At 43.3% G+C, this 26,293-nt stretch overlaps 1 protein-coding gene across 4 annotated transcripts in view; it reads right to left on the reverse strand.

Moving 5' to 3' along the window:
• The window catches only part of CNOT10 (CCR4-NOT transcription complex subunit 10), a 118,532-nt gene that overhangs the window by 63,610 nt on the left and 28,629 nt on the right, over nt 1-26,293 (reverse strand). For all 4 annotated transcript variants that reach the window (XM_069958623.1, XM_069958624.1, XM_069958621.1 and 1 more), the window contains exons 8-12: nt 23,597-23,680; nt 22,121-22,238; nt 14,723-14,869; nt 1,870-2,072; nt 398-519 (exon numbers count right to left, since the gene is read on the reverse strand). In XM_069958623.1, coding sequence (XP_069814724.1) covers nt 398-519; nt 1,870-2,072; nt 14,723-14,869; nt 22,121-22,238; nt 23,597-23,680 — 674 coding nt within the window. The remainder of the gene's footprint in view (nt 1-397; nt 520-1,869; nt 2,073-14,722; nt 14,870-22,120; nt 22,239-23,596; nt 23,681-26,293) is intronic.

Genomic DNA, 26,293 nt, shown 5'->3' on the forward strand with positions numbered 1-26,293 from the left:
GAATATTCTTAAAAGGGTTTCACTAGTAAACATACAAGAAAAAAAATGTACTTTATAAGATATTTATTGTTATTGCATTGCTTTAACAAGCAACAAAATAACTCAAGAGCCAACTTCAAATAAGTGACAACCTATTTGTGATGTGGTCAGAACATGCCCATGTCATCCCACAATGTTGACATAAATATAATATGTCCTGACCACAATGAAAAACACTAGTCAAATCAATTTCTTGAGAATTAAGAATGTAAAACTAAGCAATACAAATTACAAATACATCCCTATTTTGCATTGTATAACTATTCAAAATTCATTACAGTATAATGATCGTGTTTTATTTCTATAAAGAAAAGGTTCAGATATTTAACTTATAAACTAAAAGCAAAAGTTATCTTACTTATACAAGAGATTCTGAACGGATTGTGAAGCAAGGACTATTTTCCGATGGTAACCCTGGCCTACGACAGATTGTACTATGCCCTTCTTGCTTGGAAGACCTTTTGTTTCCTGTTCAGGTGTCTGATAGAAAATAAACAATGGTGCAGTATAAATAAATGGTTCTATTGACCAGAAAAAAAAAATAAGAATATAAACACACTATGGTTTTGAATTTCACTTTTAAGTCCTATTAACTTTTTTATTTATTTTTTTGGCTCTCATCCTATATGCTAAACAGGGTCTGTAGTGAATGCCATACAGTTCCATCCATCACCTATAGACTGTTATGGCATCTGCTTTCTTTTATAGGATTCCTAATATGGAATGGTGTTATTTACTATATCCCATTCATCTTTTTTGCACTATACTGATAGAGGTCAATACGGCACTCTTCTGGTCTAGGTCGGGTTAATAAACACTACAGCAAAGTTTTAGCATTCCTGGTGTACTCAAATATAGGTGAAAAACATGATTTGGTTCACTCTATGCAGTGTGTACGCACTTACGATATGTCCAAGGGCCAGAGCCCCACTGAATGGTAGATACAGCCAGGAGAAATGTGTGTTATGCACATTTGTCGCTCTTTCCACATGACATGAGAAAGACTTCAAAAGAAAAAGTTTATGGGCCGTTCACTACTTTACAGACACAGTGGGGAAAAATGTTTGTGTGCTTCTCCCCACTTGTTCTAACGATTAGTGGGGGTTTGTACACCCAGGCCCCAGTCAATCAAAAAGTTGTTTATCAGAACCAAAGTCAATTTTAATTTTCTCCCAAAAGTATTCTGGGACTTTTAAAATAATCTTGAGATTTATTAGTGTTAAGACTGCCAGAGGAGCTCCCCCTGCTGGTAGTAAATGAGAGAATATATATTTATTTTCAAATGAGACAAGAAAAAAAAATAATGAAAGAATACAGCAAGACAGCTTACTAAAACAACTGTTTTGTGGAGACAAACATACATACATTGCTGCTGCTAATATATATATATATATATATATATATATATATATATATATATATATATATATATATATATATTCATTCATTCATATTCATTCATTCATATTCCCTGGAAGACCAAGTTCACTGTGAAATACCAATGGAACAGCCACAGGATTCAGGAATTTTAGACAAAGACGACTGCCCTTTTGACCTCATAGAAAGAAAAGTTCATTTAAGGAAAGGAGGCGATAGTACTCTTGAATAGCACAGACTCAAGTGGCCTCAATTTATGAGGTCCAAAGAAACCAAAGAAGGGTAAAAAAAATTTAAAAAAAAATTAAAAATTCTCTTACATCTATTGGTTTATAGAAATTGAGGCACCTAGAGGGGAAAAAATCCTAAACTACTTCACCTCAGTGTTCTACATTTCTTTCAGGATCCAGAAGCAAAAGGTATTCAGAATAAACAACAAACTTGCTTACTTACCCCTTTATTGGCAGCTATGCAGCACTCTGCTAACCTCAGCCAAAGTCGCGGGTTGGAGTGGTACACTTGAACAGCTTCTATCAAGCATTCAAAGGCTGCCAGCGGTCTCCCAATGTGCAGAAGCTGAATACCACAGTTATATAGCAGCTCATAACGTTTGTTGGTCAACAGCGTACACATCGGTCTACCTGAAAATTTCTTTCCTGTAAAAGGAAGCAAATTGTGAAATTTCCGAAAGACTTGTAGATTACGTTTCAAAGCAGTGGGATGACTATGAGGGGAAGCAAGATCAATAAAATATGATAAATAAAAAAAGAATAAGACTGGGTTTGACAGTGATGACTTTACCATCTGAAAGACAAACAATTAGCAAATGTTTGTAAGGTGCACAAGGATCCTCAGTACGAGTTCCACATCTTTACATTCCATGACACACAAAACAGACTGCCCCATAGCATATGAAAAAATGCACACCATATTTTTGCAGTACATATAGCTGAACATTATACAGTATATGGTTCAGGGAAGAAAAAGAGTGCTGCACCTCACACCTATGGCTGATACTAGTACCTCTCGGCTGCATAAAAAACATCAGAATTCTGTATGTGAATTGATCAAGCCACACTGCCCCATGTACCTCGTGCAGGTATCTGATACACATGGGTCCCTACACTAAGTCCACACAGTGCCAGTCAGCGACCACCACCCCCGCAGGCGTGCACAGTCAGGGAAGGGAGGCCATGGAACGGCCCTGCAACCCCCATGCCACAGGACCAGACCCAAAAATGCCACACCAAAACCCAGCCAGCACCACTGGCGGAGGAAGCTGCCCCCAAACAGCACAAGTCTGGATAAGGTATTGCACTCACCATAGCTATCAAAGATAGAATGGGACAGACAGGAGGGATTAAAACCATGAGCACTCAGATGTCTCCTGCTAATTGCGGTCATGTGGGTCTCACCAGGAGTAGTGCAAAACACGGAGAAAAGAGAGAAACAAAATACGGTTCAGGGAAGAAAAAGAGTGCTGCACCTAACACCTATGGCAATACTAGTACCTCTCGGCTGCATAAAAAACATCAGAATTCTGTATGTGAATTGATCAAGCCACACTGCCCCATGTACCTCGTGCAGGTATCTGATACACATGGGTCCCTACACTAAGTCCACACAGTGCCAGTCAGCGACCACCACCCCCGCAGGCGTGCACAGTCAGGGAAGGGAGGCCATGGAACGGCCCTGCAACCCCCATGCCACAGGACCAGACCCAAAAATGCCACACCAAAACCCAGCCAGCACCACCGGCGGAGGAAGCTGCCCCCAAACAGCACAAGTCTGGATAAGGTATTGCACTCACCATAGCTATCAAAGATAGTATGGGACAGACAGGAGGGATTAAAACCATGAGCACTCAGATGTCTCCTGCTAATTGCGGTCATGTGGGTCTCACCAGGAGGAGTGCAAAACACGGAGAAAAGAGAGAAACAAAATACGGTTCAGGGAAGAAAAAGAGTGCTGCACCTCACACCTATGGCTGATACTAGTACCTCTCGGCTGCATAAAAAACATCAGAATTCTGTATGTGAATTGATCAAGCCACACTGCCCCATGTACCTCGTGCAGGTATCTGATACACATGGGTCCCTACACTAAGTCCACACAGTGCCAGTCAGCGACCACCACCCCTGCAGGCGTGCACAGTCAGGGAAGGGACCCACAGCTAGCACTCCTTTATAAGACCCACGTGACCAAAATTTGCAGGATATGCCTGTGCTCACATGTCTGGACCCTATGTCTTCCCCATTCTGTGAGAGCAGCAATGGTAAGTGTAATACCATATCCATACTTGTGTCGTTTGGGGGCAGCCTTCCCCGCCGGTGGTGCTGGCTGGGTTTTGGTGGGGCTTTTTGGGTCTGGTCCTGTGACATTGGGGTTGCAGGGCCGTTCCATGGCCTACCTTCCCTGTACGTGCACGCTTTGCGGGGTTGGCGGTCGCTGACCGACACGGTGTGGAGTTAGCGTAGGGACCCGTGTGGACCAGAGGACCTGCGCGGTGGTACACGGGGCAATATGGCTTGATCAATTCATATACAGACACTCTGGTGTTGATTTTTAATATAGGCCTAGCGGCATTAGTATCAGCCATAGATGGGATGTGCAGCGGTTCCATTCTCTCCAGTTCGTGTTTTACAGTTCTCCCTCTCTGAACAGCTAGCACTCCTTTATAAGACCCACGTGACCAAAATTTGCAGGATATGCCTGTGCTCACATGTCTGGACCCTATGTCTTCCCCATTCTGTGAGAGCAGCAATGGTAAGTGTAATACCATATCCATACTTGTGTCGTTTGGGGGCAGCCTTCCCCGCCGGTGGTGCTGGCTGGGTTTTGGTGGGGCTTTTTGGGTCTGGTCCTGTGACATTGGGGTTGCAGGGCCGTTCCATGGCCTACCTTCCCTGTACGTGCACGCTTTGCGGGGTTGGCGGTCGCTGACCGACACGGTGTGGAGTTAGCGTAGGGACCCGTGTGGACCAGAGGACCTGCGCGGTGGTACACATGGCAATATGGCTTGATCAATTCATATACAGACACTCTGGTGTTGATTTTTAATATAGGCCTAGCGGCATTAGTATCAGCCATAGATGGGATGTGCAGCGGTTCCATTCTCTCCAGTTCGTATTATACAGTATATAACAATCTTTTTTTTCCACTGCGATCCTCCAAAGCGTGGAAAGGAAGGAGGCTGATAATTACATATTTTAACAGTTAAGAGGCTATATTCAAACTTTTCTTGAGCCTCCATGAAGGCTGTTTTAAAGGCAAGTATCTGAAACTTTCAGATTTGTTTTTTTTCTTGTCTTCTGGCAATTTTCTAATTATTTTATCTATTTTACGCACAAAAATATTTTGGACACTTTTTGGACCTATTTTTTAGATGTCTATTTATAACAGCAAAAGCTAAAGCCCTAAAAAATTTTGATTTTATAAAGAAACATTCGAATAATAGCCTAAGATAAATCAGAGTACCACAAAGAGGCAGTTTCCCCACTAACCCCTTCAAGACCATGTATGCTAGCGATTCTGAGATTGTTTTTTCGTCACATATGGCACTTTAAATAACCGGCAAAATTTGGTCACTACTTTGTGTGTTTTTTGTGAAAAACATCAAAATATCATGAAAAATTTAAAAAAATTAGCATTTTATAAACTTTGAAATTCTCTGCTTCTAAAAAAAGAAAGTCGTATCACATAAATTAGTTACATTACCGATATGTCCTCTTTATTCTGGCTTTATTTCATAAACATATTTTACTTTTTTAGGGTGTTACGGGGCTTAGAAATTTATCAGCAAATTATCACATTTTCGTGAAAGTTTCCAAAACTGATTTTTTTAGGGACCAGTTCATTTTTTTAAGTTGATTTAGGAAACTACACACCTTAAAGATTTAATCTAGGGGTATAATGAGCATTTTAACCCTACAGGGGCTGGAGGAAAGTATTCACCATTAGGCCGTAAAAAAATGAAAAATTAAAATTTTCCAATAATATAAACGTTTAGATTAAAGTTTCTCATTTTCAAAACGAACACGAGAGAAAAAGCACCCCAAAATTTTTAATGCAGGTTCTCTTGAGTAATACGGTACCCCATATGTGGGCGTAAACCACTGTATGTGCACACAGCAGGGCTCAGAAGGAAGGGAGCGCCAATTAGCTTTTCCATTGCAGATTTTACTGAAGAAGTTTCCGAGCGCCAGGTGCATTTGCAGTGCCCCTGTAGTGTCAGCAGAGAGAAAAAACCCCATAAGTCACCCCATTTTGGAAAGTACACCCCTCAAAGAATTCATCTTGGGGTAGGATGAGCATTTTCACCCCACAGGTATTAGAGGAAAGTATTCAAAAGTAGACAGTAAAAATGAAAAACTCCAATTTTTCCAATAATATGTTCGTTTAGTTTGAAATTTCTCAATTTCACGAGGAACAAGAGAAAAAAAGTACAACAAAATTTGTAACGCAGGTTCTCCTGAGTAAAGAGGTACCTCATATGTGGGCATAAACCACTGCATGGGCACACAGCAGGGCTCAGAAAGATAGGAGCGCCAATTCGCTTTGTCAATGCAGATTTTGCTGAAGAAGTTTCTGAGCGCCAGGTGCATTTGCAGAGCCCCTGTTGTTTCAGCAGAGTAAAATCTCGCCATAAATTTCACAAGGAACAGGAGAAAAAATGTACCCCAAAATCTGTAACGCAGGTTCTCCTGAGTACAACGGTACCCCATATGTGGGCATAAACCACTGTATGGGCACACAGCGGGGCTGAGAAGGGAAGGAGCGCCAATTTGCTGGAGCAAAAGAGCAGCTAGTAATAGTTATTAGAATAGCGCAGTTACTAAAATAAAATAATTAGATTACAGGTAAAGTGGGGTGGTTCCGGGTAATCTGGGGTGGTTCCGGTCAACATAGGGTGGTTACAGGCAACCTGCTGTGGTTACGGGATAATCTGAGGTGGGTACCTGTAATCTGGAGGGGGTCAATGGCAATTTGGGGTGGTCAGAGGCGACCTGCGGTGGTCAGAGGCAATCTGGGGGGTTACATGTAATCTGGCATGATTACGGGCAACCTGGAGTGGTTATGCGCAACCTGCGGTGGTTACGGGCAACTTGGAGGGGTTACAGACAATCGAGAATGGTTACGGATAGACTGAAGTGCTTGGGGTGGGTACATGTAATTTGGGGTGGTTACGGGCAATCTGGGGTGATTACGGACAATCTTGAGGGGGTCACTGGCAAGGTGCGGTGGTTACGGGCAACGTGCGGTGGTTACGGGCAATCTGACGTGATTACGGACAACCTGGGGTAGTTACGAGCAACGTGCGGTGGTTACTGGCAACCTGCGGTGGTTACGGGCAACCTGTGGGGGTTAGGGTTAATTTGGGAGTAAACTGCAATTATTACTATAATAAAAAAGGTGTGTTTTATTTTTTTTGTATGTTTGTCACTTTTTGTACTTTATACATTCATTTTCACTATATTACTATGATTACTGTAATATTTTCTATTTTCTACATTTTCAGAGCTGGCTGGTTGTAGAGCGCATGCGCACTTCATAACCAGCCAGGACGTCAAGGAGGAAGGAGCTCCAGGATCAGGTGAGTATATGGGGTAGGGGAGGGTGACTGGGGGACAGGGGCACATCACTTTTTATCCCGTCACCAAATCATTCATTTTTGGTGACAGGGGATAAAAAGTGCCTGGAGCACATGGTACAAGCGATCAGCGGTATATAGAATATACCACTGATCGCTTGTACCGATCACTGCCCCATGCTGTCCGCTACCTCCGATGGCGGAGAGCATGGGGCTTTCATTCATTTTTACTTTAGATCACTGTCAACAGACATTAGTCTGTTCACAGTGATGGCGGCAGCCATCTTGGTTCTGATGGCCACCGCGGGGAGGGGGGGGTGGTTAGTGATCGGGGCACTAGGGGGGCTGATCTGGGGTCTGATTTTACTTATTTCATCTCCCCCCACTGTGGATTCACGGTGGGGGGAGATGAAATACAGCGGCGGCACCGGCCCATTAGTGACCACCGTTTCGGCAGCCACTAAGGGGTTAATGGGGGTCAGCTGCGGGATCGCAGCTGATTCTCATTATCTCCGGTGCTGTATTCAGATGAGAGCGGGATCGCTATCTCTGCAGCGATCCTGCTCTCATCATAAACCCCCGTCAAAGCAGGAACGTATATATACATTCCTACTGCACGGGGCATGTGCAATAGGAACGTATATATACAGATTGCTGACGTGAAGGGGTTAAATTCTATAGTCTTCTGCTTTCACCTCTTTACAGTGACTTCCCCTTCTCTCTATACACTTGTTTGCGCCGCTATAACTTGATACTTTAAAGTGTCACTGTCGTTCTGACTTTCAAAAGTTCTACAGTAGATGTGATACAAAGCAAGTTTGCAATCTACATTTTTTTTTTAGTTATCATGGAAAACACAGCACTTCCTGTTTTCTGACAGTTTCCCGTTTTTAAAAAAAAAAAAAAAAAAAGCCAGAAAACAGGAAGTGACTCTTTGTACTGGCCGGAATTCCTGTGTTTAGTCTTTTTTTTTTTTCAACCAGCACAAGTCAGAAAATCTGCCTTCAGGAGACTGGACCTGGATTTCTGGCAAGTTCAGCTTTGTTTTACAGCATGATAAAAAAATAAAAATAAATAATGAATGTAAATTGCAAACTTGCTTTATTTCACATCTACTGTTGATTTAGATTTTAAAAGTTATAACGACAGGTACACTTTAAGGCTGGGTTCACACTACGTATATTTCAGTCAGTATTGTGGTCCTCATATTGCAACCAAAACCAGGAGTGGATTAAAAACACAGAAAGGATCTGTCCACACAATGTTGAAATTGAGTGGATGACTGCCATTTAATGGCAAATATTTGCTGTTATTTTAAAACAACGGCTGTTATATTGAAATAATGGCAGTTATTTACTGTTATATGGCGGCCATCCACTCAATTTCAACATTGTGTGAACAGAGCCTGTGTTTTTAATCCACTCCTGGTTTTGGTTGCAATATGAGGACCACAATACTGACTGAAATATACATAGTGTGAACCCAGCCTGAACAAGCCAATAGGTCTAAGTGATTTTTGCAGAGTGACATTTTGCAGAGAGACATTTTTCTCTGATAACAAAACATTGTTGAAAGTGTGATGCCTATTTAATGAAGTCATCCAAGTATTCTCTCTACTTTTCTAGTAGTTTTCTCATTTTACAGTATTAACTTATTAACCCTTTCAAGACCAAACACACTGATACACAAATGTCCGGGTCAAATTAATACTATGTTCCTCCCAGCCTTCTAAGAGCCATAGCGCTTTTATTTTTCCACCTACAGGGCTGGTTGGGGTGTCATTTTTTTGTGCCATGATCTCTAGTTTTTATTAATATCATATTGGTTTCATTATTTTTTTCTGATATATAATAAAAAAAAAATAATAATTCAGCAATTTTGGTGTGTGTTTTTTCTTTCTTTTGTTTACGCCGTTCACTGTGCAGGAACAATAATGTTATATTTTAACCCCTTCGTGCTGCAGCTAGTTTGGGCCTTAATGACCAGGCTAATTTTTCAAAATCTGACCTGTCTCACTTTATGCTCTTATAGCTCAGTGATGCTTTAACGTATGCTAGCGATTCTGAGATTGTTTTTTCGTGACATATGGCACTTTATGTTAGTGGCAAAATTTGGTCACTATTTTGTGTGTTTTTTGTGAAAAACATCAAAATATCATGAAAAATTGAAAAAATTTGCATTTTATGAACTTTGAAATTCTCTGCTTCTAAAAAAAGGAAGTCATAGCACATAAATTAGTTACTAAATCACATTACCAATATGTCTTCTTTATTCTGGCATAATTTGGTAAACATATTTTACTTTTTTAGGGTGTTATGGGGCTTAGAAATTTATCAGCAAATTATCACATTTTCGTGAAACTGATTTTTTTAGGGACCAGTTCTTTTTTTAAATGGATTTAGAAGTCTGGTATCCTGAAAACCCCCATAAGTGACCCCATTTTGGAAACTACACACCTTAAAGAATTAATCTAGGGGTATAATGAGCATTTTAACCCTACAGGGGCTGGAGAAAAGTATTCACAATTAGGCAGTAAAAAAATTGAAAATTTTAATTTTCCAATAATATATAAGTTTAGATTAAAGTTTCTCATTTTCAAAAGGAATATGAGACAAAAAGCACCCCAAAATTTGTAATGCAGGTTCTCTTGAGTAATACGGTACCCCATATGTGGGCGTAAACCACTGTATGGGCACACAGCAGGGCTCAGAAGGAAGGGAGCGCCAATTAGCTTTTCCAATGCAGATTTTGCTGAAGAAGTTTCTGAGCGCCAGGTGCGTTTGTAGTGCCCCTGTAGTGTCAGCAGAGAGAAAAACCCCCATAAGTCACCCCATTTTGGAAAGTACACCCCTCAAAGAATTCATCTTGGTGTGTGGTGACCATTTTGACCCCACAGGTATTACAGGAAAGTATTCAAAAGAAGACAGTAAAAATGAAAAACTTGAATTCTTCCAATAATATGTTCGTTTAGTTTGAAATTTCTCAATTTCACGAGGAACAAGAGGAAAAAAGTACCCCAAAATTTGTAACGCAGGTTCTCCTGAGTACAATGGTACCCCATATGTGGGCATAAACCACTGCATGGGCACACAGGAGGGCTCAGAAGGGAAGGAGCGCCAATTAGCTTTTTCAATGCAGATTTTGCTGCAGAAGTTTCCGAGCGCCAGGTGCGTTTGCAGAGCCCCTGTAGTGTCCGTAGAAGAGAACCCCCCCAAAAGTCACTCCATTTTGGAAAGTGCACCCCTGAAAGTATTCATCTTGGTGTGTGGTGACCATTTTGACCCCACAGGTATTAGAGGAAAGTATTCAAAAGTAGACAGTAAAAATGAAAAACTCAAATTTTTCCAATATTATGTTCTTTTAGTTTGAAATTTCTCAATTTCACGAGGAACAAGAGGAAAAAAGTACCACAAAATTTGTAACGCAGGTTCTCCTGAGTACAATGGTACCCCATATGTGGGCGTAAACCACTGCATGGGCACACAGGAGGGCTCAAAAGGGAAGGAGCGCCAATTAGCTTTTTCAATGCAGATTTTGCTGAAGAAGTTTCTGAGCGCCAGGTGCGTTTGCAGCGCCCCTGTAGTGCTAGCGGAGTAAAATCTCGCCATAAGTCACTCCATTTTGGAAAGTGCACCCCTCAGAATTTATTTTGGGGTGTGGTGAGCATTTTGACCCCACAGGTATTTGAGGAAAGTATTCAAAAGTAGACAGTAAAAATGAAAAACTCGAATTTTTCCAATAATATGTTCCTTTAGTTTGAAATTTCTCAATTTCACGAGGAACAGGAGAGAAATGTCACCCCAATATATGTAAAGCAGGTTCTCCTGAGTAGAACGGTACCCCATATGTGGGCATAAACCACTGCATGGGCACACAGCCGGGCTCAGAAGGGAAGGAGCGCCAATTAGCATTTTCAGTGCAGATTTTTCTGAAGAAGTTTCTGAGCGCCAGGTGCGTTTGCTGAGCCCCTGTAGTGTCAGCAGAATAGATTCCCCCCAAAAGTCACTCCATTTTGGAAAGTGCACCCCTCAGAATTTATTTTGGGGTGTGGTGAGCATTTTTACCCCACAGGTATTAGAGGAAAGTATTCAAAATTGGCCAGTAAAAATGAAAAACTCGAATTTTTCCAATAATATGTTGGTTTAGTTTGAAATTTCTCAATTTGCCGAGGAACAGGAGAGAAAACATACCCCAAAATCTGTAACGCAGGTTCTCCTGAGTAAAACGGTACCCCATATGTGGGCATAAACCACTGTATGGGCACACAGCAGGGCTCAGAAGGAAAGGAGCGCCAATTTACTGGAGCAAAACCGCAGCTAGTAATGGTTATTAGAATAGCGCAGTTACTAAAATAAGATAAAAAAAATGAGATTACAGGTAATGTGGGGTGGTTACGGGCAACCAGGGGTGGTTATGGGCAACCTGAGGTGGTTACAGGTAATCTGGGGTGGTTACGGACAACATGGGGTGGTCACGGGCAACCTGCTGTGGTTACGGGCAATAATCTGGGGTGGTTACGGACAACATGGGGTGGTCACGGGCAACCTGCTGTGGTTACGGGCAACGTGGGGTGGTTACGGGCAACGCGGGGTGGTTACGGGCAACGCGGGGTGGTTACGGGCAACGCGGGGTGGTTACGGGCAACGTGGGCTGGTTACGGGCAACCTGCTGTGCTTACAGACAATCTGGGATGGTTACGGGAAACGTGGGCTGGTTACGGGCAACCTGCAGTGCTTACAGACAATCTGAGGTGGATACGGGCAACGTGGGGTGGTTACGCGCAACCTGCAGTGCTTACTGACAATCTGGGGTGGTTACGGGCAATCTGAAGTTCTTATAGGCAATCTGGGGTGGGTACCTGTAATCTGACATGGGCACCGCAATCTGGAGGGGGTCATTGGCAATTTGCGGTGGTCAGAGGCGACGTGCGGTGGTCAGAGGCGACGTGCGGTGGTCAGAGGCGACGTGCGGTGGTCAGAGGCGACGTGCGGTGGTCAGAGGCGACGTGCGGTGGTCAGAGGCGACGTGCGGTGGTCAGAGGCGACGTGCGGTGGTCAGAGGCGACGTGCGGTGGTCAGAGGCATCGTGGCGTGGTCAGAGGCAACACGCAGTGGTTACGTGCAATCTGGGGGGGTTACATGTAATCTGGCATGATTACGGGGAACCTGGGGGGGTTATGTGCAACCTGGAAGGGTTACAGACAATCTGGGATTGTTACTGATAAACTGAAGTGCTTATAGGTAATCTGGGGTGGGTACATGTAATTTGGGGTGGTTACGGGCAATCTGGAGGGGGTCACTGGCAACGTGCGGTGGTTACGGGCAACGTGCGGTGGTTACGGGCAACGTGCGGTGGTTACGGGCAACGTGCGGTGGTTACGGGCAACGTGCGGTGGTTACGGGCAACGTGCGGTGGTTACGGGCAACGTACGGTGGTTACGGGCAACGTGCGGTGGTTACGGGCAACGTGCGGTGGTTACGGGCAACGTGCGGTGGTTACGGGTAATCTGGGGAGGGGTTAGGGGTAATTTGGGAGTAAACTGCAATTATTACTATAATAAAAAGTGTGTGTTTTATTTTTTTGTATGTTTGTCACTTTTTGTACTTTACATATTCATTTTCACTGTATTACTATGATTACTGTGATATTTTCTATCTCAGTAATCATAGTTCAGTGACAGAGACCAAATTGGTCTCTGTCACTTTAAATTTTCAGAGTTGGCTGGTTGTGAAGCGCATGCGCACTTCATAACCAGCCAGGACGTCGAGGAGGAAGGAGCTCCGTGGATCCGGTGAGTATATGGGGAGGGGGGGGTGACTGGGGGACGGGGGTGACAGGGCGGGTGGGGGGCGACTTGGGGGGTGGGGGGGGACATCACTTTTTATCCCCTGTCACCAATCATTTATGGTGACAGGGGATAAAGAGTGCCGGGAGCACATGGTACAAGCGATCAGCGGTATATAGTATATACCGCTGATCGCTTGTACCGGGACCCCACAGGGGGGTCCCCGATGACTGCCCCATGCTCTCCGCTACCTCCGGTGGCGGAGAGCATGGGGCTTTCATTCATTTTAACTTTTTAATCGCTGTGAACCGACGTTAGTCCGCCGGGGGAGGGGGGTTAATTATCGGGGCACTAGGGGGGTCTGATCTGGGGTCTGATATACACTTATTTCATCTCCCCCCGCCGTAGATTCACGGCGGGGGGAGATGAAAGGCGGCGGCGGCACCGGTAATCCCCTTTACCGACGGCCGCCGCTATAACGTTAATAGCGGCGATCGTCGGTAAGGGGGGGGGGCCGGGACGGACCTCACACACTGCCCCAACCCCTCAGCTACCTCCGGTAGCCGGGGGGATGGGGTGGGGGCCGTCCCGGCCCCGCAGCCTTATTCTCTGCCATCGCCGTAAAAAGCTGATGGCAGCAGAATAAGGACCATTAGTGACCGCCGTAGAAAGCCGTATCGGCGGTCACTAAGGGGTTAATAGATTGTATATCATAGCGTGCTAAATTATCCAATGTTTTTTTTTTTTTCCCCCTTCATATTTTTAGTTTTATAATGGGCAAGGGGGTATTTTAAACCTTTTTTTTTTCTTACACTTTTATTTTATAGAAAACCATTCAATCGTTGAATTGCATGTACTGATTGGAAACCTCCTAAGCGTCCTACTTTGTCCCACTGGCTGAAACTGGTAGATGACGATTTGGAAATGTATAATGTTACGTATTCGGCTAGAGGCACCCCTAAAAGGTTCTATCACATTTGGGAACCTTGGTTATCTGCCAAAACAACTTTAGCTGGGTTGAGGGATGAGGCACAGCTCCCGAGCAATGTGTGAATGGAGTGAGCGAATGACTAGTACATGTGTTTCCTCAGATTCTAGAACAGGCAATATACATTGTTGTGGACTTTGCTTTAGTTTATATCTTGCTGCCACATCCTGGGCACCCTTGCTTCGTTAGACACTCTGTTGCATAGGCTGCTGTATAATAGTGAGTTGACCTGCATATTTTCCTTTGATCCGAGGGTTGAAATGTACTACTGCTGTACCCTTTTGCTCACTAGTATGGATGTTTTGTCTCCGTTGCTATTAGTTTATGTCTTTTACTGTTAAATCTTTAAAGCAATAAATAAAACCTTTTAAAAAAAGAATTGCATGTACTGATCTATACTATGCCACAGCACAGCATAGATCAGTGTTATCGGTGATCTGTACATAGAGCCTGCCTGAGAGCAGACTATGCATGGATGGCGGATCCAACAGGATGGAGGTAAGTGACTTAACCTTGCCCGTTGGTACAAGCGATTGGTCCTGATCACTAAGTGACAGGAGCTTGTCCTGTCACTGAGTACCTTAAACGCCGCAATCGCTATAGATCGTAGCGTTTAAGGGGTTAATTATTCTCATTATTCTCAGCCCAAGACACGCTGAGGTGTGCGGGCCACTCTCACTGCTGCGGTCCCGCGCACATCAGTAAGCCCCTGAAGTTAGGAACGTATATGTACATTCCTACTGCACGAGGTATGTGCAGTAGGAATGTATATATACATATTACTGAAGTGAAGGGGTTAAGTACAATTATTACTTTACAGTCCGAAGGTAAACATCTACATGAACCCATTTTACTCCCCTCAGTACACCAGAAAAATATAGAGAAATGTAGAGACCTACATATTAGCAGAAGTGTTCCATCAAGACTACAGGTGGGATCTTACCTTGATCTAAGGTTAACGATAACTGTGCACAAGCATTATCATTCTCCTGAATCGCTTTTTTGAAGTAGAAAAGTCCTAAATTGTGCTTTCCCATAGCAAAATGAATGCACCCGAGATTATTCCAAAACATGCAGCGAACACATTCACCTAAAATCAGAAACATTAAAAATGAGTATGGTAGCTGCCTAGTAGTTGAAACAAACATGTAATTACAGATTAGAGTTTTAGGGTCCTTTTACACAGACAGATTATTTGACAGATTTTTTAAGCCAAAGCCAGGAATGGATTAGAAAAGAGGAGAAATCTTAGTCTTTCCTTTATGACCTGTTCTCTGTTTATAGTCTGTTCCTGGCTTTGGCTTCAATAATCTGCCAGATATCAGTGTGCGAAAAAGGGCCCTTAGGGCAGATCAGTAAGGATAAGCAGCCGGGGAATAATCCGGTCCTCTAGGCAAGCATGAATAAATGTTTAGAGTATAAAGTTATGCCAGTTAAGCAGAGTAGTTTTAATAGAAAAATGTAATTAAAGTGTTAAAAATCATAGCAAATGTAGCCACATGATAATTATTTGTATGTGACTTGACTTACGTAATGCTTTTAGTAATACAGTCTGCCTCATGTGCTTGTGACGAGACTGGATAGAAAACTGGATAATATATGGTTATAATTGTGCAGATAGGGATGTGGAGGTAGATATACAATGAGTTAATGGCCTATAAAACAAATAGAATAAAGAAACCAATACAGAACTAGAGAGCCCTGTCCAGCTTACCATTTACAAAAGGTAAGACGATTATTTTTTTATTTTTATTTTTTTATATAAAGCAAATCATGTTAGGGTATGCAAAAGTACATGGTAGAAAATAGAAGCCATGGACTGACAGATGCAGTTACAGTATGCTTTTTGTCTAGGGTATACCATAATTTACACATTTGTGGTAATATGACAGCTGGAGCCTCCACAATTATTCAACCAAAGACTAATGGGTATGCTACAAATACAATAGAGCTAATATTTTAGGTACACCAAATATAGAATTGTATTACGCCATTCAGTTCTCAACACAGATCTTTGGGGTTGAGCTGTGCAGGGAAAATAACAGTAGCCGTACCCACTTCATTTAAGGAATAGGTTGAAGATGCAGAGGTCAGGCTTACCTAGCGATATGAATGCTATGTATAGCCAAATTTAAAGAGACTTTGTATCCACCTCCTCATTATTAGAAACACCCCCAGGCAGGATTTTTCCTATTCATTACTTATCTAAACAGTGCACCTGTGCCATAACACAGTAGCAGTTTTGACGAGCACTGAATAGAAATCCTGCCTGTTTTTAAAGGTGTTGTCCAGAGAAAATCTTTTTCTTTCAAATCAGCTTGTGTCAGAAAGTTATATAGATTTGTAATTTACTTCTATTAGAAAAACTCAAGTCTTCCCATACTTATTAGCTACTATATATCCTGCAGGAAATGGTGTTTTTTCAGTGTCGCTCTCTGCTGACATCTCTGGCCGGGACCGGTACTGTCCAGAGCAGGAGAGGTTTTCTATGGGGAATCCCCATAGAAAGCCTATCCTTCTCTAACTTTCTGAAACCAGTTGATTTGAAAGAAAAAGACTTTTGCTGGACAACCCCTTTAATGAGGAGGAGGGTGGGGGGAGAGGAAAAAAGGAGAGGCGTCGCAGACCTGGTGCACAGACGCTCAAGGCCACACCAGTATGACACAGTGCTGCAGATTAAAAGATAATTTTTTTTTACTCCAACCAAGGCACCAGGTGCATTTTAAAAGAAACGATCGGTAAGGATTTACTCTAATCAAACAGACTGTACTAGTGGTTTGATGGGGTGGGTTGGTGCAAACAAGAGTTTTATATAAGCTTTAATATGAATTTTGTAGCTAATGTCACAGAAATCCACAAATTGGCCCCTTTCTAATTTAATGCTTAGGCTATGTTCACACCATAACCATTCAGTCGAGATTTATTTTTACTTTCACAGCATACTCGTAAAGGAAGTTGCGTATTACAAAAGAATTCAAATGCGATTCACTTCCATTAAAAAAAAAAAAAAAAAAAGGACTAAGATGAATGAAAATGGCAGCAGGACCCCACTTTACAATCATACTGTTGTGTACATTTTTTTACAGTCTGCAATAAAAGAAAAAACAATGTGCACATATGTAGCAGACAACTTGCCCAGCCTTACGACATATACCATCATTAAGAAAATTGTAGGTATACAATTCACATAATGTTTAAAGCTCAGTACTAAAACTCTTTCCAATGCTGAATTTCCAACACATAAGCAGCACACCGCTGCGGTGCCCTCGGGAAGCAATAGAATTTGCAGAGCATTCTTCTTCAGCGAGTAGAAAACGGAAATCAATGCTGTGGAAATGTTGCTTTTAACAAAGTAAAAAGCGGTTTCCTCGACAAATACTTTCTTCTAGAATAATGTTAGCTTAAGGAGAGTTGATATTGATCCTCACAAAAAAGTAGAAACAACGAAACTAGTCGTATGAAAACATTGCCGACTTCTTTTGAGCTAGGCTGTTACACAGAACCAGTCCATTATAACAATTTGTACACACTTCTATACCTTACATATTTGGGAAATTGCCGTTTCTCACACACACACAAAAAAATCCTGTTTACATTCCAAAAAGATCTGGACTTTAACCCTTTCATGACCAAGCCCAAAAAGACGGCACCGATTTTCAGTTTTGCATTTTCTAAGAGTTACAGTGTACTTTGTAATGGTGTCTTTCAATTTCTATTAGTAACATGGCCCCATTGTGATTCTTAGGGTATGTTCACACTGAGTAAATTAGGCGGAATTCCTTGGCGGAACTCTCTTCCATGGAATCCCACCTGTCTCAGTGTGCCATAGCTCGTCTATGGGAAAGCACGCTCCTCTGCTACCGCTGCTCTCCGCTCAGAGTGACATGTCACTCCCCTGAACGGAGAGCTGCGGCAGCCAGGGCTGTGGAGTCGGAGTCGTGGAATCGGAGCTAGTTTTGGCTGGAGTCGGAAAAAAGTAGAATATTTAGAATTAAGTTTTGTCCATAAATATATATTATGAGCAACATTCTAATTAGGGATGCACAATGCACCGAAATATCGATACTACTATCGATATTCCGGGCAAAAAAAAAAAACGGTTCGATACCAGGATTTCCTGGTATCGATACTTTATGTTAAGCTGCCTAATTGTGGCGCTAAACAAAGTATAGTGCAGAGAACACGGCCGGCGGCTAGCTGAGTGCTGGCCGTGTTCTCTATGTGCCGCCCCCTGCCCCCACCTGTCACTTCCTCTGCTCTCTCTCCCTCCGCTTCAGGCGGCGCCAATTTCAAATAGCCGGCACATAGCTATGTAATTGCTCGTGCCAGCTGTGTAACAGTGTAGATGCCGCTGTCACACTGACAGCGGCATTAACCCCTCCTGAGCTGCTCCATATGCAGAGAAGACGACGACGGTGGAGAAGGCTGGAGGTGAGGAGGCTGAAGAGGGATAGCGGGGGTCCGGGAGAGAAGAACTGAGGAGAAGGCTGGAGGTGAGGAGGCTGAAGAGGGAGAGCGGGGGTCCGGGAGAGAAGAACTGAGGAGAAGGCTGGAGGTGAGGAGGAGATGCGGGGCCCTTAGATAACTCCCGGGAAAGACTTCAGTGAGGGATGAACAGGAGGTCTCCCGTGCTCTGACTGGGGGAGGGGGGCTGTAACCTGCAGATTACCCTGCCAATCGCGGCTGAGCACAGTTATGACGCGGCGGAGGGGGGACGGCGGCAGCAATTCGGCCGTGCGGCCGAAGATGACGTTTGGCACAAGATGGCAGATGGCCTCGACACGGATCAGGTAATGTATAATGCACCACACACTTCCGGGTACACGGGGAAGGGGGCGATTCACAGACATAACATACATTACAAAGTTGTATAACTTTGTAATGTGTGTTATTCTGTGAATAATTTTTTAGCGCTGCACTACCCCTTTAAGCACATTTTAAATAGAAACTTTAAAGTAATAAAATTAAAAGGAGCTTAAATTGGTTTGTACTGACCTTACAGTCAGGGTGGGGGGGGGGGGGGGGGGGGGGGGGGGGGGAGGGGCATTTCTCTTCTTGTGGTTTTTTTTTTTATATAATTTATTCAGTATCAAATTGGTATCGAGCATTGAAAAAAAAAAAGTTGGTATTGGTATCGAACTCAAAATTTTGGTATCATGACATCACTAATTCTAATAGGACACTGTCCCTATTAGATAAGGGTAATCGAGGAAAAGCTGTCGGTCACTATTTGGCAGTTTGTTTCTGAGCTGGAAGAGTCCATTGTGTGGGGGGAGATCTGTGCTGTTCTCTTCCTGGATGCTGGATTACTGTATATGAGCAGCAGAGTAATACTGTATATAGATATCCTGTGTAATATAGAGGAGGAGAATACATAAGTAGTGTAGCAGTAACCTCTGTCCTCATGTGGTGTTACTGTGTTAGCTGTGACTGGTCAGAATTTCTGTGTTTAGTCTCTTTTTTTTTTTAGCCTGAACTAGTCAGAAAATCTGCCTTCAGGAGACTGGAACTGGATTTATTGCTTTGTTTTTCAGCATAACAGCCAAAAAAATAATGAATGTGTATTGTAAACTTGCTTTATATCACATCTACTGTTGATTTAGATTTTGAAAGTTATAATGACAGTGACACATTACATTTTAATAGATCGGACAGTTACGCACACTCTGGTAACATGTTTATTTTATATTCTTTTACATGTTTTATTTGCGTAATAGGAAGGTGGGTGATTTTAACTTTTATTTGGGGAGGGGCTTTGGGGTGCTTTTAAAAACATTGCGATCGACCACAGCGTTTAGCGGGTTAATGACAGGCTGCAGTGCGATCAGTGCAGCCTGTCATTAGCCTGCTATGACGTGTACTTCATAGATCCATAGGGGAATAAGGATGTACCAGCTTCAAAATTCAGCAGGTACTGGAGGTCATTTTGGACACCTATAATAGGTCTATTGTAGCTTAAAGGGGTTATCCATTAGAAAAACACAGACACTTTCTTCCAGAGATAACACCACTCTTGTCTTCAGTTAAGGTGTGGGTTTCATTCATTCATTTTAATAGAACCATAGAATTGAGTTGCAAAACTAAAGAAAACAGTGGTGTTGTCTCTGGAAGAAAGTGGCCATGACTTTCTAATGTTGGATAACCCGTTTAAAGAGTACCTGTCATTATAATTCTTTTTTTTATTTTTTACAGATCCTAGGCTTACTGACAACCTTGTAAAATACTTACTAATACTGTATACTGTAATATACTCAGGGCTGTGGGGTCTGTAAGCCGCAGCCCCGACTCTAATTCCGACTCCTGAATTTTATCAGGACCGACTGCGACTCCCGACTCAGACTCCTTCATAAATGGTCGGTCATATACCAGGGGGGTTATTTATAACACTGGCTCAGCAGCTTCTCCCTAATGTCCTACATGATCCTGGGGCGACTTCTGAGTGAATAAAGGAATACTGTATACAAAGCAGATTATCCTGTGTGTGCAGTGGATGCAGCCAGTCTTCAGCCTCTCCAGCCATGTCCTGAACTACTCTCAACTAGACTAGATGGAGCAGGTGGTCTTTTCCTGCTGACAGTCTTGTATGTTTCTAACTAAATATTCACCATACTTAAAGGGGTATTCCCTCCAAAATCTTTTTGACACTATGTAAAAGCCCATCACAGCTTCACATATTGGCTAATACAAGTTATTGTGTTTTCTGTGTCCTTTTGATGCTTTTCCTGTCTCTTAAACCCACGTGTATGCAGAGAATGAGCTCAGTCCAGTCCACCCCAAAACGCTCCCTCTCCTGGCCCCCACCCTCGGAGTCGGCTGTCACGTGTCCTCCCTCCCATCAATAGGCTGAAGTGAGGACACCTGACAGCCCCTGCTGCCGAAGTCTAGCTCCACCTCCCTCAGCCTCCTCACTGTGTGTCTCTTTCTGTCAGCATACACAGCCCGTGCTGATCAGTTTCCTTCTCCCTCGTCCCCAGCAGCTCTCCCCCCCCCCATGCTGATAACGTTCTCCCTCACGGTGTGTGAAGCTCTGTCTGGGCAGCTCTCCCCCATGCTTTTATCTCTCTCATTCTCTCTGTGTGAAGCCCCGACTCTGTCATTTGCATATAGCTGTGTTAGCTGTCAGGGACTGACTGCAGACCAGAATGACACAGTGATAAGCATGGGTCAGGGGAGGAGGTGGTTGCTGTCATGGACGGGGCTACACAGCCCAGACAGTGATCCTGCAGCAGGGCTGGGAAGGGTGTCAGCTGTCAGAGAGACCTGACCAGGAGCTGCTGCACATCAGTCTCCCTCTCTGACTGCTCTATGGCAATGACACCTAGCCCCACTTCACTCATCCAATGTAGTAATGAGGAGCAGTTGGTAGGAAAGAAAGCTAAGGGAGAAGAACTGCATGATGGGAAATGTAGTTTCCTGGCCGGCGCCAGCTTGGACATAAACAAGTCTTTTAGAAAAACTTTTGAACTAAATACTCAGGGAGACCTGGTCGTTTATAAGGGAAAAAAAAAAGAAAAAAAAGAAGAGAAGAGGTGGGGGAGACTTGAACCAGTGGTAAAGGGGCTTACCGACAACGGGGGTACCATTATTATTGAATTCCACACTGTTTTGTCGTCCTCTCTGCACTAAAAAGCATTTGCACACAAAGGGGAGAGTGAATGCCAAATAGCCGAGCAGGGAGACGGGGTAAATATCTGGGCACCAAAGAAGCCAGACAGCAGCTAAAGAGGTAGCTCTGACACTAACTTAAGTAAACTTCCTTGTTTTTTTTTTACATGAAACAGGTACACTTTGAGAGTATGAGGTACAAGGTTAAGAACTTTAAATGAATTCATGGCCCTGGCATGGATCCCATCTTGATTCCTGAAAATTACCTTACAATACTAAAATGGCGCTGAGCGGTGTAGAAGACCCTAAGAACCAATTTAATAAAACATTAGCCCCTACTTCAGATGGGATACAAGGCAGATAAACACATCTCTCTCCATGAACTACACCAACAGCCCTTCAACTTCATTTGTAATTGTGTAACAGACCTAGATACACCCTAACTAGGTTTCTTAGGATTAGCTACAACAATGACAAACGAAAGGCCATGCAACAGGTCCACCCCACATGTACTAAAAAGTAGAGAGAATGCTGCAACCAGGAACAGGAAACTGGGTTCACCAAACCCACATCTCCCAATAGGTAAGGTTCCCAGAGGTGGGACATCTACCCATCAGGCATTGGTGACATAACCAGCAGAAACGGTGGGAATGTCCCTTTTAAAAGTTAGTTATTATTATACATGTCTCTTGTATCATAAGACAGAGCAGTCAATATAAATACAGAAACTCCTTACCAGTCTTCATAAATCCTGGATGTTCTGAGATATTTGAAGAGTTGAGTAATTTCACAGCTTTCCGATAGTTGCCTCTAAGGTACTCAAAATTACTTTTTAAGAACAGTGAGGGGGCAGACTACATAGAAGACAAAAATAAAAAACATTCACACCTCACTAAAAACACTTAGGGTATATTCACACGAACGGTCTCGCAGCGAAATTGTCGCTGCGTAACCGGCAGGTCCTGGCAGTTCCCACAAACTATATACTCGCTGCGGTCTGAACGACCGCAGCGAGTATGTAATTCTGCCGCCCTTAACCCCTTCTGCTCCCGGCCAGCTCCCCCGCTGTAAGCATACATTACCTGTCCTCGCTGCACGGGTCCGGCGTCTTGCTCTTCCGCCCGGCCAATCAGTGGCACACTGATTGGCCGGGCGGAAGAGCAGGACGCCGGACCCGTGCAGCGAGGACAGGTAATGTATGCTTACAGCGGGGGAGCTGGCCGGGAGCAGAAGGGGTTAAGGGCGGCAGAATTACATACTCGCTGCGGTCGTTCAGACCGCAGCGAGTATATAGTTTGTGGGAACTGCCAGGACCTGCCGGTTACGCAGCGACAATTTCGCTGCGAGACCGTTCGTGTGAATATACCCTTAGGATGCATCTTACCCCCTTCCCACCGCACACATTCTGGACCTCAATGCACAAGATTTGTTCAATTTTCTATGGTTGCTTTCTAAGCTCTGTAACCTTTTAAATTTTTCCATTGACATCACTTGAGCGAAGCGTTTTGTTATCTCTGCAATCCGCTCATCAGCCGGCTGCCTTATAACTGACTGCCACCCCAGGTGCTGGGACAAGCTGGATCGAGTCCTGGAAAACTTCTCTCAGCACCCACAGGCTCCTCACATGTTGTGGTCACTATTTAAATTTAACAAGTCCAATGTATCAAATTGTGTACATATGTAACTTATACAGTGTCAATCAAATCAGTATACTGCTTAAAAATGCCTTATCTGAATATTTTCATTTTAAATTTGACACTGAATAAAAGCATGTATAGCTCATGTCAGTGTTTTATTGGCTAGCTACCTGTTTAAAAACTTTATGAAATATTGATCTTTTAACCTATTTTTCCTGCGCACTGGTTAAAATACACGTACCTGAGGCATCATTTACAGGTTTGTGATGTACAAATGATATGGTCTTTAAGCTCATTGCACAGGCTCTTTACCTCTTAGACTCCCTGTATCATAATTTATTATGATAGTGAGCTCTGAAACAGTTAAAACACTATGCTGATCTGACATGGCTATGTCAGCTCAGTAGCAGAGTACTGCTCTAGCTGTTCGGCAGCACACTGCATCATAATGATGTGGGAAATCCTGAGTCCACGATATACAACGAGCATATGGACCATATATCACAGACTTGAGAACACAGCCCTAGTTATATTAACACCATGAGATGGACATTGTTGCTACGGAATTTACTTACATTTCCAGATGTGTTCATGACTGACTTTATCTCCCTTTTGCATGCCTTCAAAGACTTTATTTGAATGTACGCCCTGACTTTGTACTGAAGGTCAAAAGAGAACATGTCAATTTTAAAACAATATAAAAAGTAATGAACTTACTAAGCTATAATACATAGTTAGTACTGGCCTTGTTGTTAACACTTAGCCCCATTTGTACCTTAAAGGGGTACTCCAGAGAAATAGTTTTTAAAGCGACCATGTACCCACATTCTGATCCCCCCCAAACAGATTGTACCGTCGGAAAGCTGCTTTTAACCCCTTAAGGACGGAGCCACTTTTCGTTTTTGCGTTTTAGTTTTTTCCTCCTTGTGTTTAAAAGGCCATAGCACTTGCATTTTTCCACCTAGAGACCCACATGAGCCCTTATTTTTTGCGTCACCAATTGTACTTTGCAATGACAGGCTGAATTTTTGCATAAAGTACACTGCGAAACCAGCAAAAAATTCAATGTGTGGTGAAATTGAACTAAAAAAAAGCATTTTTTTAATTTAAGAGTTTTTTTGTTTTTACGCCATACGCCCTGGGGTAAAACTGACTTGTTATGCATGTTCCCCAAGTAGTTACGATTAAAATGATATATAACATGTATAACTTTTATTGTATCTGATGGCCTGTAAAAAATTCAAACCATTGTTAACAAATATATGTTCCTTAAAATCGCTCTATTCCCAGGCTTATAACGCTTTTATACCTTGGTCTATGGGTCTGTATGAGGTGTCATTTTTTGCGCCATGATGTTTACTTTCTATCGGTACCTTGATTGCGCACATACGACTTTTTGATCGCTTAATACATTTTTTCTGGATTTGATGCAACAAAAAATGCGCAATTTTGCACTTTGGGATTTTTTTGGCGCTTACACCGTTTAGCGTGCGAGATCAGGAATGTGATAAATTAATAGTTCGGGTGATTACGCACGCGGCGATAGAAAACATGTTTGTTTATTTATTTTTATTTATAACATGGGGAAAGGGGGGCGATTCAAACTTTTATTAGGGGAGGGGGCTTTTTATTAACAACACTTTTTTTTTATTTTTTTAACACATACTAGAAGCCCCCCTGGGGGACTTCTAGTATATGCACTCAGATCTCTAAATGATCTATGCTGTATATAGTTATACAGCATAGATCGATTAGATAGGCACTTGATAGCTCTCGGCTGCTGCAAAACAACCAAGTGCCGAGCTGGGGTCAGCGCCATCTTGGAGCGGACCCCGGCAGGTAAAAGACACAGATTTCCCCACTATACCACCACCGATCGGCTGCATTAAGTAATCGGAGGCAGCTGTCAACTTTGACAGCTGCCTCCGATTACTTAATTAGCCGCGACCCTCGGCTACACGCAGCACCCGGGATTGCGGCCCCGCTCTGCGCACCTCTTGTGGACACATGACGTACCGGTAAGTCGTGTCTCCTTAAGAGGTTAATCCAAGATCTGTCCTCGGGTCCGTTCGGCAGGTGACAGGCTCATGACCCCCCGTTAAAGCCCCCTATACTCACCTGATCCGGTCGGGTCACAGAGATATGAGCGCGCGCTCACAGGAGAGTCCGATGCCCATAGAAAATGACGGAGCATCGGACTCCCCATTCATTCTCTATGAGCGTCGGACTCTCCTGTTAGCGCGCGCGTGTCGGGCTTCGGGCGCTCATATCTCTGTGACCCGACCGGATCAGGAAGCAGGACCCGGCAGGATCAGGTGGGTATAGGGGGCTGTAACAGGGGGTCAAGAGCCTGTCACCCCGGCACGGAGGGGGACAGGTCTCCTTTAACAAATGCTTTGCATTTGCGAAATTGCTTTCTCTTATAATTTGGCCCCTTGGTGTCCCTGTAGTGTAGACAGTGGTTGCCTAGGTTCCCGACCACTGCTCTGAGAACAGTGACCAGGACACTCGGGAGCAGTGAGTATAGTTTTACTCCCTCTCTCCCACCGAGCTTACACATGCCTCCAGGGTTTAGGTTGTACCTGGAGAAGTGTTTCAGCTCTGTGGGAGACACAGCTATGCCGAGCTGATTCAGCTCCTCATCCAGTCCTCTGCGTCCAATCCTCAATGATACTGTAGGTCAGTCTGATTACAAGGATAGCCGTGTTTACAAAGCTTTAGTATTATTTTACTACTTTTCTTTTGCAAAATAAAAACATTTAAAATTGTCCTATTCTACCTCCTGTTACTTTAATTTTCTATCAATGGGGCCGTTTGGGGGATCTTTACAATGTGCTGTTGCTTTAAATGTTAGCTCTTTGGTGTAGATGGGTCTTTAATATACTGTGCCAGTTCAGGTGTTTTTGTTTTGTATTTTAAACTTCCCGCTTGCACCATTCACAGTGCAGGATAAGTAACATTAACATTTTAATAGATTGGACAATTAAAGGGGTATTCCAGGTTATTTTGATATTAATTCTACTGATTTCTCTTGTAATATAATTAATATATCTCATTGGTTTCTATAATAAATTTTGTCTCTTTCTCTCTATTTTTATGTAAGTCACGTGTTTCTGTGACGTCACCGAACCGGAAGTGTGGGGACTTCCCCGACTCGGCCGGCCTCTTGGTGTTTATGTAGTTAGAAAGCTAGCAGAGCTTTACAAACGGCCTCCCTGCGCACGGGAGGTCACATGACACCCTGTTCCCGGGCGGCCTGTCAGTGTGAAGGA

This window comes from Dendropsophus ebraccatus, chromosome 2 (genome assembly GCF_027789765.1).
Source record: "Dendropsophus ebraccatus isolate aDenEbr1 chromosome 2, aDenEbr1.pat, whole genome shotgun sequence".
NCBI classification, from domain to species: domain Eukaryota; kingdom Metazoa; phylum Chordata; class Amphibia; order Anura; family Hylidae; genus Dendropsophus; species Dendropsophus ebraccatus.